Source organism: Solenopsis invicta, chromosome 9 (assembly GCF_016802725.1).
Source record: "Solenopsis invicta isolate M01_SB chromosome 9, UNIL_Sinv_3.0, whole genome shotgun sequence".
In the NCBI taxonomy this organism is placed as follows: domain Eukaryota; kingdom Metazoa; phylum Arthropoda; class Insecta; order Hymenoptera; family Formicidae; genus Solenopsis; species Solenopsis invicta.
The window spans coordinates 17,358,046-17,372,284 of record NC_052672.1 but is presented as its reverse complement, the minus strand read 5'-3'; the positions used below and the strand labels follow the sequence as shown (position 1 = coordinate 17,372,284).

The 14,239-nt window shown below is 39.4% G+C and overlaps 1 protein-coding gene across 3 annotated transcripts; it reads right to left on the bottom strand.

Moving 5' to 3' along the window:
* Positions 1-455: 455 nt before the first annotated feature.
* LOC105201798 lies at positions 456-13,965 on the bottom strand. Of its 3 annotated transcripts, XM_039453687.1 has the most exons (5): positions 13,686-13,965; positions 13,394-13,555; positions 8,423-8,564; positions 7,046-7,510; positions 4,595-6,863 (listed from the first exon to the last, which is right to left on the bottom strand). In XM_039453687.1, exons 2-5 carry the CDS (start codon positions 13,476-13,478, stop codon positions 6,770-6,772), a joined length of 786 nt encoding a protein of 261 aa, XP_039309621.1. In that variant the 5' UTR covers positions 13,479-13,555; positions 13,686-13,965; the 3' UTR covers positions 4,595-6,769. The 3 variants fall into 3 exon arrangements, with proteins under 3 accessions (XP_011168300.2, XP_039309621.1, XP_039309620.1); XM_011169998.3 differs by lacking the exons at positions 4,595-6,863; positions 13,394-13,555; positions 13,686-13,965 and adding exons at positions 456-2,155; positions 8,927-13,056; XM_039453686.1 differs by lacking the exons at positions 13,394-13,555; positions 13,686-13,965 and adding an exon at positions 8,927-13,056.
* Positions 13,966-14,239: the final 274 nt, after the last annotated feature.

Sequence of the window (14,239 nt, the reverse complement as noted above, 5' to 3'; positions counted from 1 at the left end):
ACACACGTTTTGCGTGCAAGTTCACGATGACCGCATGATAGTTGGGTTAACGCAATATGTATCGGAATTCGATTAAGAACTTCCAAGGAACTGCTGCACGGCGCGCTACTTAGGTTAACGACGTAAACGGTACATAGGAATACACTAATACAGTACCCGATCGGCCGACGCCACGCCACATATGTGTAAGTAGCGTGAAATGGTATGCGTGCGATTTGTCGGCGGAAAGTCGGTGAGAACTGTGGCGCGGAAGGGGACGATGGCGCCTGAACCCTGACGCCGAAGTTGGTGCGACGCGACGCGACGCGACGCGATGCGTCGCGTCATGTCTTTGCCTGCCTGCCTGCCTGCCTGCTTGCTTGCTTGCTTGCTTGCTTGCTTGCTTGCTTGCTTGCTTGCTTGCTTGCTTTTTGCCCCCAACGATCGTCAGACGGAACTTTTATTCTTTCGATATATTGTCTCGAGTAAATCCAATTATTTATTTTTCCTCTACAATTTATATATTGCACAATACGAGTATGCCTTACAACCTTAATCAAACTTGAGATTCTTTATATACATTCCTTATTTATTTATATACAATAATTATTGAAATATGTCAAGACGCACGTGGGATTTTTTTTTTTTTGCACTTTTTCACCCTTTTACATATCTTTATAATACGTAAATCTTGGCGCGATCACGCCAAACTTATTAAAGATTCACTGTATGTACATGTAACGTTAGGACGTTACTTTTTTCATCAGAGTATGTTTATTTATGTTAGATGAAATCTTTTTCTCACGATGACCTAGCGTTTTTTGGGCGTATAGGACTTTCGGCGCGCACATACGTGCGTTATTCCCCTGCTGTAGATGTCGTTTCATCGGCAAGATGCGTATGGCAACCTGGAGGATGACTAATTACGTTGAAACAACCGAGGCCGAGGCTGAGGCCGGAGGAGGGGTAGGGGAAGGGTAAAGGGGAGAGGGGCTGGGGCGCCCCCGGGGCACCTGGCACGCTGACCGCCCCTCGAGACGCTCGGGCTCGCTCGATGGCAGCGGGGAATTTGAGAGCTACGTGGCCCGCCGTTAGTCATACAATATATAATAGAACAAAGGATGCCAGCGTGGTAGTCGTCGATTGCTCTTCAGGAAGCTTCGATAAATACAACGCATACGTTCGATCTTGCATCTCGAAATCACGTTTGTCACGGCCATCACGGCAGATTTTCAGACCTCTCCTCACGGTATCTATTATTCCTAAATAAAGATAAGTAATATCTCGTTACTTGGCAAAATGCACGCTTCAGGATGGAATTGACGAGTACAGTCTCACGTTGACATAGATACGTAGACGATTATACGTATGGGAAAATTTAATTGATTAAATCGAAAGAAAAGAATGTAACAAGTTTGGAAAATTAAGTTGTAGAACTTTGCGCAGATAGTTACGAACGTCTTTTTCAGCTTCAAATGTGATTCTATCTATACTGTAATATGCCAACAGATTAAAATAAATTTGATAGTTTCGTCTACAATTTTGAGCCAAGATTTCATTCACATATTATTGTTTCGCTTACCAAGAGTTAATAGAGAGTGTCCGTTGAGATAATATTATTAGCGTGAGATATTCGATCGCTCGTGCGATCCGACAGCCGTGCATGCTGGCGCTACTGCTGGAACTTGAAAGCTATCCAGCGAGCGTAACAAAAAATCGCTTTAATACAGACTCGGCCAGCCTGTCGGCAGTAGTTATCTCCCGCACGACCAGCTTCTATTTATATTTTCCGTTCGTTAGTCGATCAACGGTTTACGATCGAGACGAGAATTATATCCTCAAGTAGGAACAAACACACGTTTAAGGTCTATTCTGACGCGAATAAAAATTATTATAATTGCATACTGTGCAATGCGTGTGCGTGTGTGCGTGTGCGTGCATGTGCGTGTGCGTGCGTGTATGGCGTGTGCGCATCCCTCTTCCGCATATTTCCACTATATTTCAAGTCTATGCTTTGTGTATAATGGTAATACTTTACCTATATCTTAATTTATTCCGCTGCAGAAAAAACCACAATTCCACCGGATTACAATCCGTTAACTAACAATAAGTTTTGGATTCATCTTGACGAATTACGTTTACCGCGTCCATTGTGTAACGATTACTTTGAAGAAATCTGTAATGTAAAATATTTATTATTATTATTATTTACGTTTGTATCGTTCTTTCCAGCATATACAATTGTCATATACAATTTGTTGTCATAAATGGCAGATGACGTAATATATTTATGATTTTTGACATATATCCGCTAAAAAGTAAACATGTGTGTTTAAATTATGGTTAACGACGATGATTTCGTCATGGTATCCTTAGGTAACTCGTTAAGCTTCCTGTATATAAATCACGATCGAAAATCGATTCGATACGCGCGATGCCGGAGATTCCGATCCGTTTAAAACCGGATCTTGTCCTGACTCGCTACAGGTTTATTCGGATCTGCCTAACGAGAATTAGAAACCGCGTGAATGATACGATTGAAAACAATCCTTCGACACAAAACGTGTGGAACTGAACTCATTGGCAATACAATGTGTGTGTGTTGATTAAAGGAATCAATTATTTAAAGATTGTTCTTAAACTGACACACTAGATTGAATGATACGCTAGAGTAGACGACTCTATTAAACAAAGAAGAACGATATATAATTCTGGAATTTTACAACTAGATGGAAATTTACATTCGAATGTAACAGTATACATGCAGGTAGAAACTATTAAGACGCGTTAATATGCCGTGATCACCGATCTATCGTATTAACATAAAAGATAAATGTAAATTATAATATTATGACAGAAACAAATATTTTTTACATGTCATAATATTATATTTACCTTTAATTTTATTGTCATTTATGACAAGCGCCACAGTTATATTTTGTCAAGTTGAATGGAATAAAGGTGTATGAAAATCAAAGTTGCACGACTGAATAACAAATTGCGATAAAGCGTTCTTTCAAGAATGATAAGTAAAAGTCTTTGGTCACTTTTATATTGTATAAAATGCGAAAAAATCGAGGGATCGTGAAGCCCCCTTTCTCTCTCTCTCTCTCTCTCTCTTCCCCGCGCGCGCGATACACCATCCATTCCAAGATAAAAGGAATAAGAGACTAACGATCCACGCGCATTTACTAAGGTATATACCGAGGTGGGTCGAACCGAGACATTCCCGAACTCGAAAACCCACTTAACCATTCGGAGAACGAAGATTAGAGGGCAGGTCTGTGAGAAGCCTCCAAGACGTGCTATCTACGGTTTTCAGGACTAAAGGCTGGAGATCGGACCCTTCGTCGAGAGGTAGACTGATAAGAGGGCGGCTTTTAGTGTATCGCGACAAACTACCCTAAGAAAGTGCGGTCGCATAAACCTGTGGCCGAAGAAAAGGAAACTGGACAGATAATAAGAAACGAGCCTAAAATGCAGGAATGCTGTCAATTAGACTAGAAGATCGACGATCCTCAATTCTTGAGGCAAGCTATTAAATTTATAATACTGCTGTGTGTGCGTGTGCGTGTGCGCGCGCGCTTGTGTTTGCCAAGCGTGATAAAAGACGTATTATGAATTTGTTATTCAAAAAGTCACAAAATAATTTGTTGTTCCACGTGGGAAAAACGAGTTTTATGTTATGTAGGTGGTTGCTATAAACGTGTACGCTCGAGTAGTGTGTTGACGGCCTCGATGTTCACGATCTGTTACACAGGGTGGTCTCTACGTTCTACCAAGGTTGCTTTCGAATAGATTTATCTTCGTCGGTCGTTAATTATATCCAATTAATTGAAGGCAGTATGAAACTTTACGGCGTTGCGAATTGACGTCTCTTTGCGAAGTAACACACGTATCTCGATGATAATTTTTGCTTTTTTGTTTCACATTGGTATAAAAATTTTTTTTTATTCTCTTGTTTTAATTTTGTCTGATTGTCAACACGATTTTATCACGCGCGCGCGCGCACACACACACACACACACACACACACACACACACACACACCATATTTAGTACTTTGTATTACTAGACAAAACAGGCGCGTACTACATAGCTTTTAATATTACGTAATTTCTTACAAATTACAAATTTATTATTACAAATTTATTAACTCTCAATACACATAGTCAAAGTATGCGATCTTCACGATGACAGCCGCTTAAGAAGTGCAGCGAGGGAACTAATTGGCGAGAGAACTAATTTAAATCTTATGTTTGTGTGTTACACTATCATCGCAGCTTCGTGACTGACAATGAGTAACTCCGCTCGTTGCGCATCGGATCGATGAGTCAGAAATTTTTTTATTATATTTTAATGCTTTGCAAATATTCTGCGAAGGAGAAAGAACAGGACATTGAAAGAAAGAGTTTGGTAATAGCTACCAAATGTTGGGTGAAATAAATTTAAACGTTACTAAATTGGATAATACTTGCTAAATGTTTAGAAAAGTAAAATTATTTTTGAAAATATTAATTAAATATTTAATTGGCATTATTTTATTCAACATTTGGTGTGTGTAGCTTTTACAAACTTTTTTCTTCAATAAACCCAAACAATTTAAAAAAAATAATTCACGATATTTTCAATGTTTTATTGCATTATAAAAAAATTTAATTTGCAAAATTTTTGATTTTTTAAAATCTTTCTTAAATGTACCTATCCTACTTTATTTTCTAGACGTACAAGAATCTTTGAGAAAAATCAACTGAAACACTCGAAAGGTTTCGCCCTTTCAAATGAACCCAGAAAGATCGTTTTACAATTATTTTTTACAAAGTTCAAATATCGACTTCAGTAAAAATTGAGTAAGCAATCAACAGCAAAATTAAAGGATCACTTACAGTTACTCTCCAAAAGAGAGTGTAACATCGACAAAAATGATAAATTATAATAACATTTTTTAAAAAGCATTTTATGTGGAAAAGCATACGTTACAAACTTTGCGAGTTTATTTAACGTGAATTAAAAATCGCACACAAACGCAATTTACAATGTTCGAAAGCGTGAATCTTTACCTTTAATTTGCGTACTATTCACCGAGTTATTCAACACTGAAGCAACAATAGTTCCTTTTGCTTCGATAAAAAATCGTACAACGTTCAACAAACACGCAAATTAAAGGTAAAGATTCGTGCTTTCGATTGCTGTAAACCGCATTTGTGTGCCATTGTCATTTCACGCCGTGAAACTTTGCAAAATTTGTATAGAATTTTGACGTTTGACAGATTCTTTACGAAATTTGCAAAACTCCACGGTGTGAAATAAAAATTGCACACAAATGCAGTTTACAGCATTCAAAAGCACGAATCTTTACCTTTAATTTGCGTATTTGTTCAGCATTGTACGATTATTTTTTCACCGAGTTATTCAACATTGAAATAAAAATAGCCTTATTTTACTTCAATGAATAACTCGGTGAACAAAATCGTACAATGCTTAAGAAATAGGCAAATAAAAACTAAAAATTTACGCTAAATTAAATGCTGTAAACTGTATTTCACACATGCCTTTGGAGTTTATTGCTCTTGTGCGCTGTATCAACGTAAGATCGCCGCGCTATTCGATTCGCGTTCCGAGATGCGAGTGAGCAGGTGAGTTATCTCGCTCCATGTGTTATCTCGCGAAACGCGATCGTTCTCCGTTTCGCATGTACTCGTATGTATGTACTACAATTAGCGGTTGTCGAGTTATTAACTTTTGTGATTAAGCCTGAACTATCTAGCGAAGCAAATATTTTATACAATTTATCTATTTAAAGTATTTGTCCGTTTAAAATATTTATGTAAATCAAAGCGATAAGCAATAATAATTTGATCTATTTTGTCGTAATGTTTGTCAATGATAATCATTCCTATATATGTATAACGCTTAAATTTGGATCTGCATTACATAACGTCATGCTTTGGATTTCTCAATTTCAATATAATCAGTCCACTACTGACTACTCGAATTGGAAACGCGGAGTATGAATGCATGAATCCACGAACGAATTTAAACGGATTTAAACGGATTTAGGAAGTCAAGAGTGATATGTATCACTCAATAATATTCGTATTTCCAAAGAATTTCAATTTAAATATTAACGATTAACTTATTTCGCGGGCAACTGAATCATGTACTTGTATTTTTAAATGGTCCGTTGCGTTTCAATTTATTATTAATTCCGCTTTATTAATCACGTTGTATTGTGTAATTCCAGGTTAAATCCGCCGACTTCGTTTTTGAATTATTACTAACGAAAGGCCGCAGATCGAAAGTATCGAAACGTCAAATAGCTTCTTATCTTAATCGCGCGCGTATGATGACGCTTTGATTTTTTCGTCGTAATACAATTAAGTAAATATTTTGTGATTGTGACGTGAACGTCGGGAGTGCTGTATGTACTACATACGAAGTGCCGCGCGCGATCGTTCTTTTCTATTCTTTTCCGTGATGTGTAATTAATCGGTGTTTTCGCCAACGAGTGTCGTGCCACGGAAGACCTGAACGAGAGAAGAGGAGGAGGAGGAGAAGGAGGAGGAGGTTCAGGACAGTATCGGACGTCGGCGAAGCAACCCTAAAGATGAATTGTCTGCTATCTATAATTTTATCTGTTACTTTCGGAATCGTTTGCAAGTTATCTTGCACACGCGATTGACCGCTAAAATATTAATTATTTTAAACGCCGCTATAATTTAAATCGTGTATTTTATTTTACAAATTACAAATCAACGTAGCCGCAACTATAGTTATCGCTATTAACCCCTCAATACACAGCCAAAATACGCGATCTCCGCAATGAGACAGTCGCTTTGGAAGTTAGCGCAGCGAGAGAACCGATCGGCATCGTAGAAAAGCGACTACAATAACTTGGATATATTCTTTATATACCTTGTTTTTAGAAAGGATAGATTAAAATGTAATTTATTTAATTCGATTGATTTTTCTGTGATTGATCTTTTTAAAATCAACTGAATTAAGTAAAAAATTAAATCTATATAGATGATGGATATAGAAGAAAATTTAAGAAAAAAATGCAAACCTTGTAACCACGTAACAAGATGCCAAGATGGACATGAGGGCTGCGACAGAAAGGACGAGAGCGGCAATGTGCAGCGTCCTGATGCGATTCCGGAGAAGTTGGTTGGCCGATTCCGTCGGATCCCTATGCTTTCGATCAGGCTGCAACATTAACGTTGTATCGCGATTCGTTGACAAGGTTGTCGGACCGATCATGGGCGTCTCACGATCCATCGTAGAACGCATTTCATTTATTCCATCCTCTTTTCTCTCGCGTGTCCACGCGTTAACGTCATCGTCGTCGTCGTCGTCGTCGTCGTCGCCGCCTGCAGCGTTACAGTAGTCATGACTGTTGCAACATATCAATCTGGGCCAAGGCACGTGAACCGGACGCCGGCGCCTGGGACTCGCCGACAGTTCCACGACGTTGAGCGATCGCGACCTCATGACCCAGGACTTTGTTTCGCACAACAATGGCGTGGCACCCCTGCGTGTGATATTGCGAATATCAATTGATAAAGTTCTGTGAACCCGTCCCGTTTGTCGCGATCGCCGCCGCGCCGCGTCGCGTGGTCAAATTGATGCTACAAAAATGCTTGGAAGCATCCTTTGATTGATCAATTTGTCAAATTCTTTATTCCAATAATTCGAAGCATTTTTCGGGTCTTGTCGCGTTGACTGCACGAGAGATATTATACTACTGTTACATTATAACGTGACCTGTCGAAACGCAACATTTTGATCCAAGTGACAACAGTGGATTCAACTATTTATATATTTTCCTCGAAATGATAGATTTATTGAAGAATTTTCAAAGAATCTAATTTCAATAACGAGATCAATATTATTTTACATCGATTTTTCAATCAAAAGATTTAAACTTTTGTGATATTTTGAGCTGGACAGCAGAACAACAGCCGAAATCTTACATTGTACAAAAACTTGTGCAAAGAAAACGAACATCAAGGAGAAAACATTCTTATTAACATAATATCCGGATTTCGTTGGACGAATCCCTGTCGTAACTGCGACTTTTTAAGTGATCACGATAGTATTATTAATGCGAGGCATTCAATAAAAATTGCGGAAACCTTTTTAGTCGATTATCTCGTCAAGGTTATTCGCGTGTCGTCACACATTCCTGAATTTATATTATAGCGTGTTGTCCAAATATGCACAAATTAAATTCTGTTAGTGAAAAACGCATCTTGTCTTTTGGCACTTTAATCGAAATAAGATAAAAGAAAAAAAATTTTTTTTTTTTGTGAAAAGTTTTACGTTTCTCTCTTCTCAATAAAAAAAAAAAAAATAGCGTCATATTTTATTTAATAAAAAAAAAATATTATTTACATATTATATATTTCGTAAAATATGAAAAAGTAATTTACGATATACGTACTCCGTGCATCCTCTCGTAATCGTACTTTCACCGATTTCTTGTCCAGTTGTCGCGATAAGTTCGGTGTAGCAGAAGAATCTCGTTCTACAAGTATCGATTCTAGCCTCTATGCAGGCTTTGCTCGTACACACGCACTTTCTGCCTGTAAAATTTTATAAAAGTTGATGCAAAAAATGCAAGTTAACGCATATTTACTCAAAATAAAAGAATTGAAAAATTAATGGTAAAATTTAATCTTTGATTACTTTACAAGGAAATGATGGGAAACTTTCAACAACATATTGTCATATAATGACGCGCTCGTTTTCCTCTTTATATAACTCAGCTTGTCAGTTTTATTATACATATATTAACGAGTCGTTGAAATTGTTTACAAGCAAGTCGGCCGCTACGTACATCCCATTGCACGTGGAAAGAACGTTTAATTAACGGGGTGTGCCTCTCCGGTCGTCGGATTAACGATGAGTGTCTCTTTGGGTCAATTAGAAATGGCAAGTGGCTTACCTTCAACTTTCGTGAGACTCGTCGACAGCGACACCGCGATGCATACCGCGAAAAGATATCTGGCAAACGATCGAACGATTATCGATCGACGACGAGTGGGCATCTCTTCTCTCCGAAAGGTTTAAGAAGGTCGAAGAAGGGTCGCAAAATGTTGGTTTAGCGCTTGCCAGCTGGTAGAGCGATTACGACGATTATGACCGTGGGCCATAATCATGCTGCAACTTTGGCGGTTCTCGCGAGGCGCTACTGCGAAGGAGCGAAGAGCGAATCGTCTTATCGGTTGAAAGGACTATTTAGAAATATATACGTTGGAAGGAGGAAGCGCCGCGGCTACAAAACTCGGCTACTCTCGCGTGGGCACCTCTAATTTTAGCATCTCCCACTAAAAAGAATCGCGCCGCCGCGCGCCGCCGCGCGCCGCGCGCCGTCGCCATGTGACCGGTTCGATAATTTACTCCTGCATCTATTTTAATTCCGTCATCGACAACGTTTACTCGTACTCGCCGTGTCCGTGAAATCCCACGTCGTTTCGGTGGTCGCGAAGCGATTTATACTCGCTTCGCGCCAAAGGCGCGAATCCCCATTTTTTCGCGGACGCCTCGCGACGGACGATACTGACGCGCAGGCGCGCGAGTCACCGCATGCTCCTAAAGTTGTCCGATTTATTAGAAGAACAACACGCGGCCGCCGCCGCCGCCGCCGCCGCCGCGACTCCCCAGATACGCGCTTTTATATATTTCGAGAGACGATTCGGACGTAACGAGGCGCCGAATGCGACAGCGAAAGGACGACGACGACGCGGCTCTTTTGCTCCAGACGGCGCCGCGCGCCGCCAACTTGGAGTCGGAGTCCTCGTTAGCGGAAAAATTTCACTGTCCAATCTCCTCCTTTCCTCCTCTCTTCGATCGACAAATATTTTTCTCATTTACATGCATGAATATGTAGGAAAAAAATCGATAGGATTAAATCGCGATTATACGTTCGCACGTTCAAATTTTCACTTTTAATGTAAGTACTTGGGATCCAGCGAGAAATTAATAATAAAAATGAAATCAATGTCGGTTTGGACTTTAATTCGATAAGTCGAATCATCTCTCGCTGGGGAGATGCAGCTATGTTGGCACGTAAGCAAATCCGAAGAAACGAAACAGTGCATGAAGCGAAAATGTCGAAGAAATAAAAATTAAGAATTAAAAAAAATTACCGAGATATACGTCGCGGATACACGACTCGGTATAAGATCAAAGTTACGGAATAATAACGAAGTTGTAATATTTTCTTTACAAGTGTTTCGACAGTTTCGCCGTACTGCCGCAGCATGATATAAGACCGGTTGACGATCGTAATAAGGAAAAACGAATTGAACAGTGACGAGCGATTTCGGCTTTGGCTGCAATGTTTTCCGGCATTCGATGACTCAATCGCGCAGTCGTTAACTTTTCAAGCGCAGCAGACGAGAGAGAGAGAGAGAGAGAGAGAGAGAGAGAGAGAGAGAGTTGAATTCCTCGCTTGGTTTTCTATACATGCAACATTAGCCAGAGCACGCGCTTATTCCCCCCATCACTCTTTGCACATTTCTTTATCGATCTTTGTCGAGAGGCGGCCGGTAAGAACCAAGAGTTGGGTTATCGGAATGGATACTTGGTTACAGTTTAACGAGGTCGCGTCAAAAGCTTAACAGTTTGTTCGCTCCAATCGCTTCTTGCCACGCGTGCGCGCGCGCACAAACGGATCGAGTGTGTCCGTGATAAAAAGATTCACGAGAGGCAGCACAATGATTTCTTTCACATACATACATACAATTTGAAATATGAAACGTACTTTGTTGTCGCATTTAGTTGAGTTTCTTTTCTTAGTATATTTCGACCAATTTCGACTAGATCTGTCAGATCGTAATGTTGTGAAGATTATTGCTTCGAGTTAACATTTTAACGATGCCCTTGCTAATGAAACATTTTGTATATAAGAGTTGCGTGTAGAATCGCAAAAAATCTCATATAGAAGAACGCCGCGGTCTCTTATTCCGAATATTTATACATCGATTCACATTCCCGATCGTCACACGCGTTCGCTTTAAAAAATGACATATACATATATGCGTATAATACTTTTCCCTCGTTCGAACACACAAACGGATAGTTTTGCTTTATTTGAGGAAACACTTGTAAAAGAGAAGTGGGAATCGCCACACTTGTTTTTAATTAAACTCCTGCATTCTATCTCGTTCTCATCCTCGTTTCAATCCTGCAGACGAGCATATCCTCTCTTAATTGTCGACAAGAATTGTGCCCGTCAAGCGGCGCGGAAAACGAGTTTTGAACAGGAACAGGTTGTCGCGCGCACGGGAATTAAAGAGTGCGGCTGCGTTGCGTTGTTGTCTCGCAGTTTTATGTATATATATATATATATATATATATATATATATTGTACTTAGCGGATTTAATGTTAGATTTTTGATAGCACTGATTGCTCTGGATTTTTCAAAAGTATTCGATACCATTATAATAATCCCAAGCTACTTTTGGCCAAACTGCATCATTGTGGTCTATCGCTCCCTGCCATTTCCTTTTTGCGTTCTTTTGGATCTTTACCGATCTTTACCAATCGTTCCCAGCGCGTCCTATCGTACACTCTGTATTCTACCTCTTCCCCCTCGCACCGTTGCATCTCAGGTGCCACAAGACTCCACGTCATCCACATTCTAGGAGTTTTATTCTTTATTCTCTTTGCCGCGGACCTTGCAAATATCCCTCTATTATATCTACTCGCGTGTAATGGTGCAGGTTGCAGTCAGTTGTATCTTATTTACAATTAATTTAATAGTAATTTATTGTTTACGTTTCTCATAGTAGCGTAGAATTTTGTAGCGTAATTCTGTTATATTTATAATTTATATATTTTTACTTATTTTACTTTTTATTTTGTTTCGCTTTGTTCTTGCTTTTGCATCTACTCTCTGATAGGCCTTACGGCAGCAGTATCGCTGACGCCTACATAAACATATAGGCAATTGTGTAATTCTAACTTTGAATATTATAATCTCTATGTATTTTTAAGGCATGCTGTTTTTACGCAATAAATTAAATTTAATTAAATCGTTGTCGCGAAATGTATACGCCGTGCCCACGTGAAACGTCGCTCGCAAGAATAGGCAGTTACCGTTTAAAAAATCGTTCGAAGAGTCGGCATAAAACCAGCGCGCGCGAAACGCGCGAGACGCGATCAGAGCTGGCTGCGGGCCACGCGCAGCTAGCCTGTAATTCCCTCGTAATAGCTTCAAGAAAGGTCGACGTTACATACTTACATACACGGACGTACGAGTTACGCGCGTCACCCAGCCAACGTTACATCCGGCGTCAATTTAATCGGCGAATTATCGACCGACGCAAGCAAGTCGATTGAAACGCAAGTCTCATCGCGCTACTTTCGTCAAAGCTATTATAATGGGCTAGATAATCATGGCAATCGCGATGCCTCCGAGCGATAATCGTTTTTCAATTTTAAAACAATTCTAATTACTTTTCATTCATTTTGTCGTTATATTATTCTTACATAATTTATCAATATCATTATTCTTACCTGTAAAAGTACATATGTTCGTTAAATTAATAATAAATTTCAACACTAATATTAAAATACTGTCCAGCGTTATCTTTTTAGATAAAAATCGTTATTTGGAATACTTTACTAAAACGTAATAAAATTCATCTGACTTCTAAATCTGTTTCAAAAAGTTGATATTAATTGAATTTCCATATAAATGTTATGTCAGGAATTTGTCTTTCGAAAGAAAAATTTTTTCTCGCATCTATCTAGAAAATTTTTCAGGTTTGCATTACGCGGTAGCATATTGTAAACTATATATTGTACTATTTACTAGCGGTGTGTATATGAGAAAAGTGCAAATTGACAGCTGGGAACTACACGTTTGTAAGTGATGAAAATACATGCGTGCCATGTGATACATGACAAGTTAATTCCAAAAACGCCGAGCGTTGTGGAGCGTCACGTACGTCTCTTCGGCCGGAATCAATCCTGATTTTGCGACGAATCGGTAAATCGGTAGAGCGGAGCGCGACCGGCGACCGGCGACCGGCGACCGCGGTCGCTTTGTCACGCAACGACTGGTGCTGAAATATAATTGTCAATATTGCCCACGTTTGATTGGCGTGTAGAAATGCACGAGAGAGATCAATCGCGCACATACTATAATACAATTTTCATCGATCCGTAAAAAGAAAAAAAAAAGATAACTTTAGCAGGGCAGATAGACGATTGACTATAAATTACGCATAATTAGGCAAAGTTAAGTTGGCAACTCGCTTAACGCGTTAATCGTCTGTTAGGTTTACTCGAAATTTCATTTTGCCTATCAGTGTCAGCCGTACGACTAGTTTTTTCAAATGTATAACAAATACGTTATAAACAAAATATAAAACGAAAGAGATATTGTTTCTCAGCTCTTACTCATGTGGGTGAAGTTTGGCTGTGCGCCGATCACCAGCATCTTTCTCTGCGACGAAAACGTTGCGGGAATTATACTTATAGACATCTGGTTTTGATTGTTTCTCGGCTGATCGTTTCGTCTATTATCGTTGATACGTACGTTACGTCCACTGGATGGAATACCTTAAATATTATATCTGTGATTATCGTCAATTTCTAAGTAAATTGTCATCATATCTTCTATTTGAAGAGATTGACGACATTAATAGCCAACGTAATGTGTTTTTTTCCCTCCCTAAACAAATATGCTCACCGAAAAAATGACAGAAACAACGAGTAAAGCAATGCCTAGCCAAAAGTACCAGGCTTCCAAAAGATGACGTGGTGCTCGCCGTTGCACTACGGAGCGACACTGCAAATTACAGCAGCGATACAGGCAATACACGACTGTACATACACGCATACGGCTTAAACGCCTTACTGTCGCTGTCGTTTCTATGTACGTAAAAGACTCTTGCCATATCCGCGACATTCACAGTTTTTCTTGCCGTAGCATGCAAGATGATTAAAAATTTATCATTCTATCGACGACTACTCAACATCCGTAACATTGGACTGACTGTCTTCCAATCGTGTTCCAATTCGACGAGCTGATAGATGCGCGACAACAGATCGATTCGCGAGTCGTGTCACGATCGTGAATAGTCCGCGGGTACTTAAAAACAAAACTTGCGCGATTCAAATTATTCCCGAGACGCACAAGTAGGGAGCCATTTCTCTCTGGCTAACACTTGCTTCTTTTATTTACTAAATTAAATTAATATTGCGATACGACGTCTCAATATATCGCTCACAAATTTTCTTATT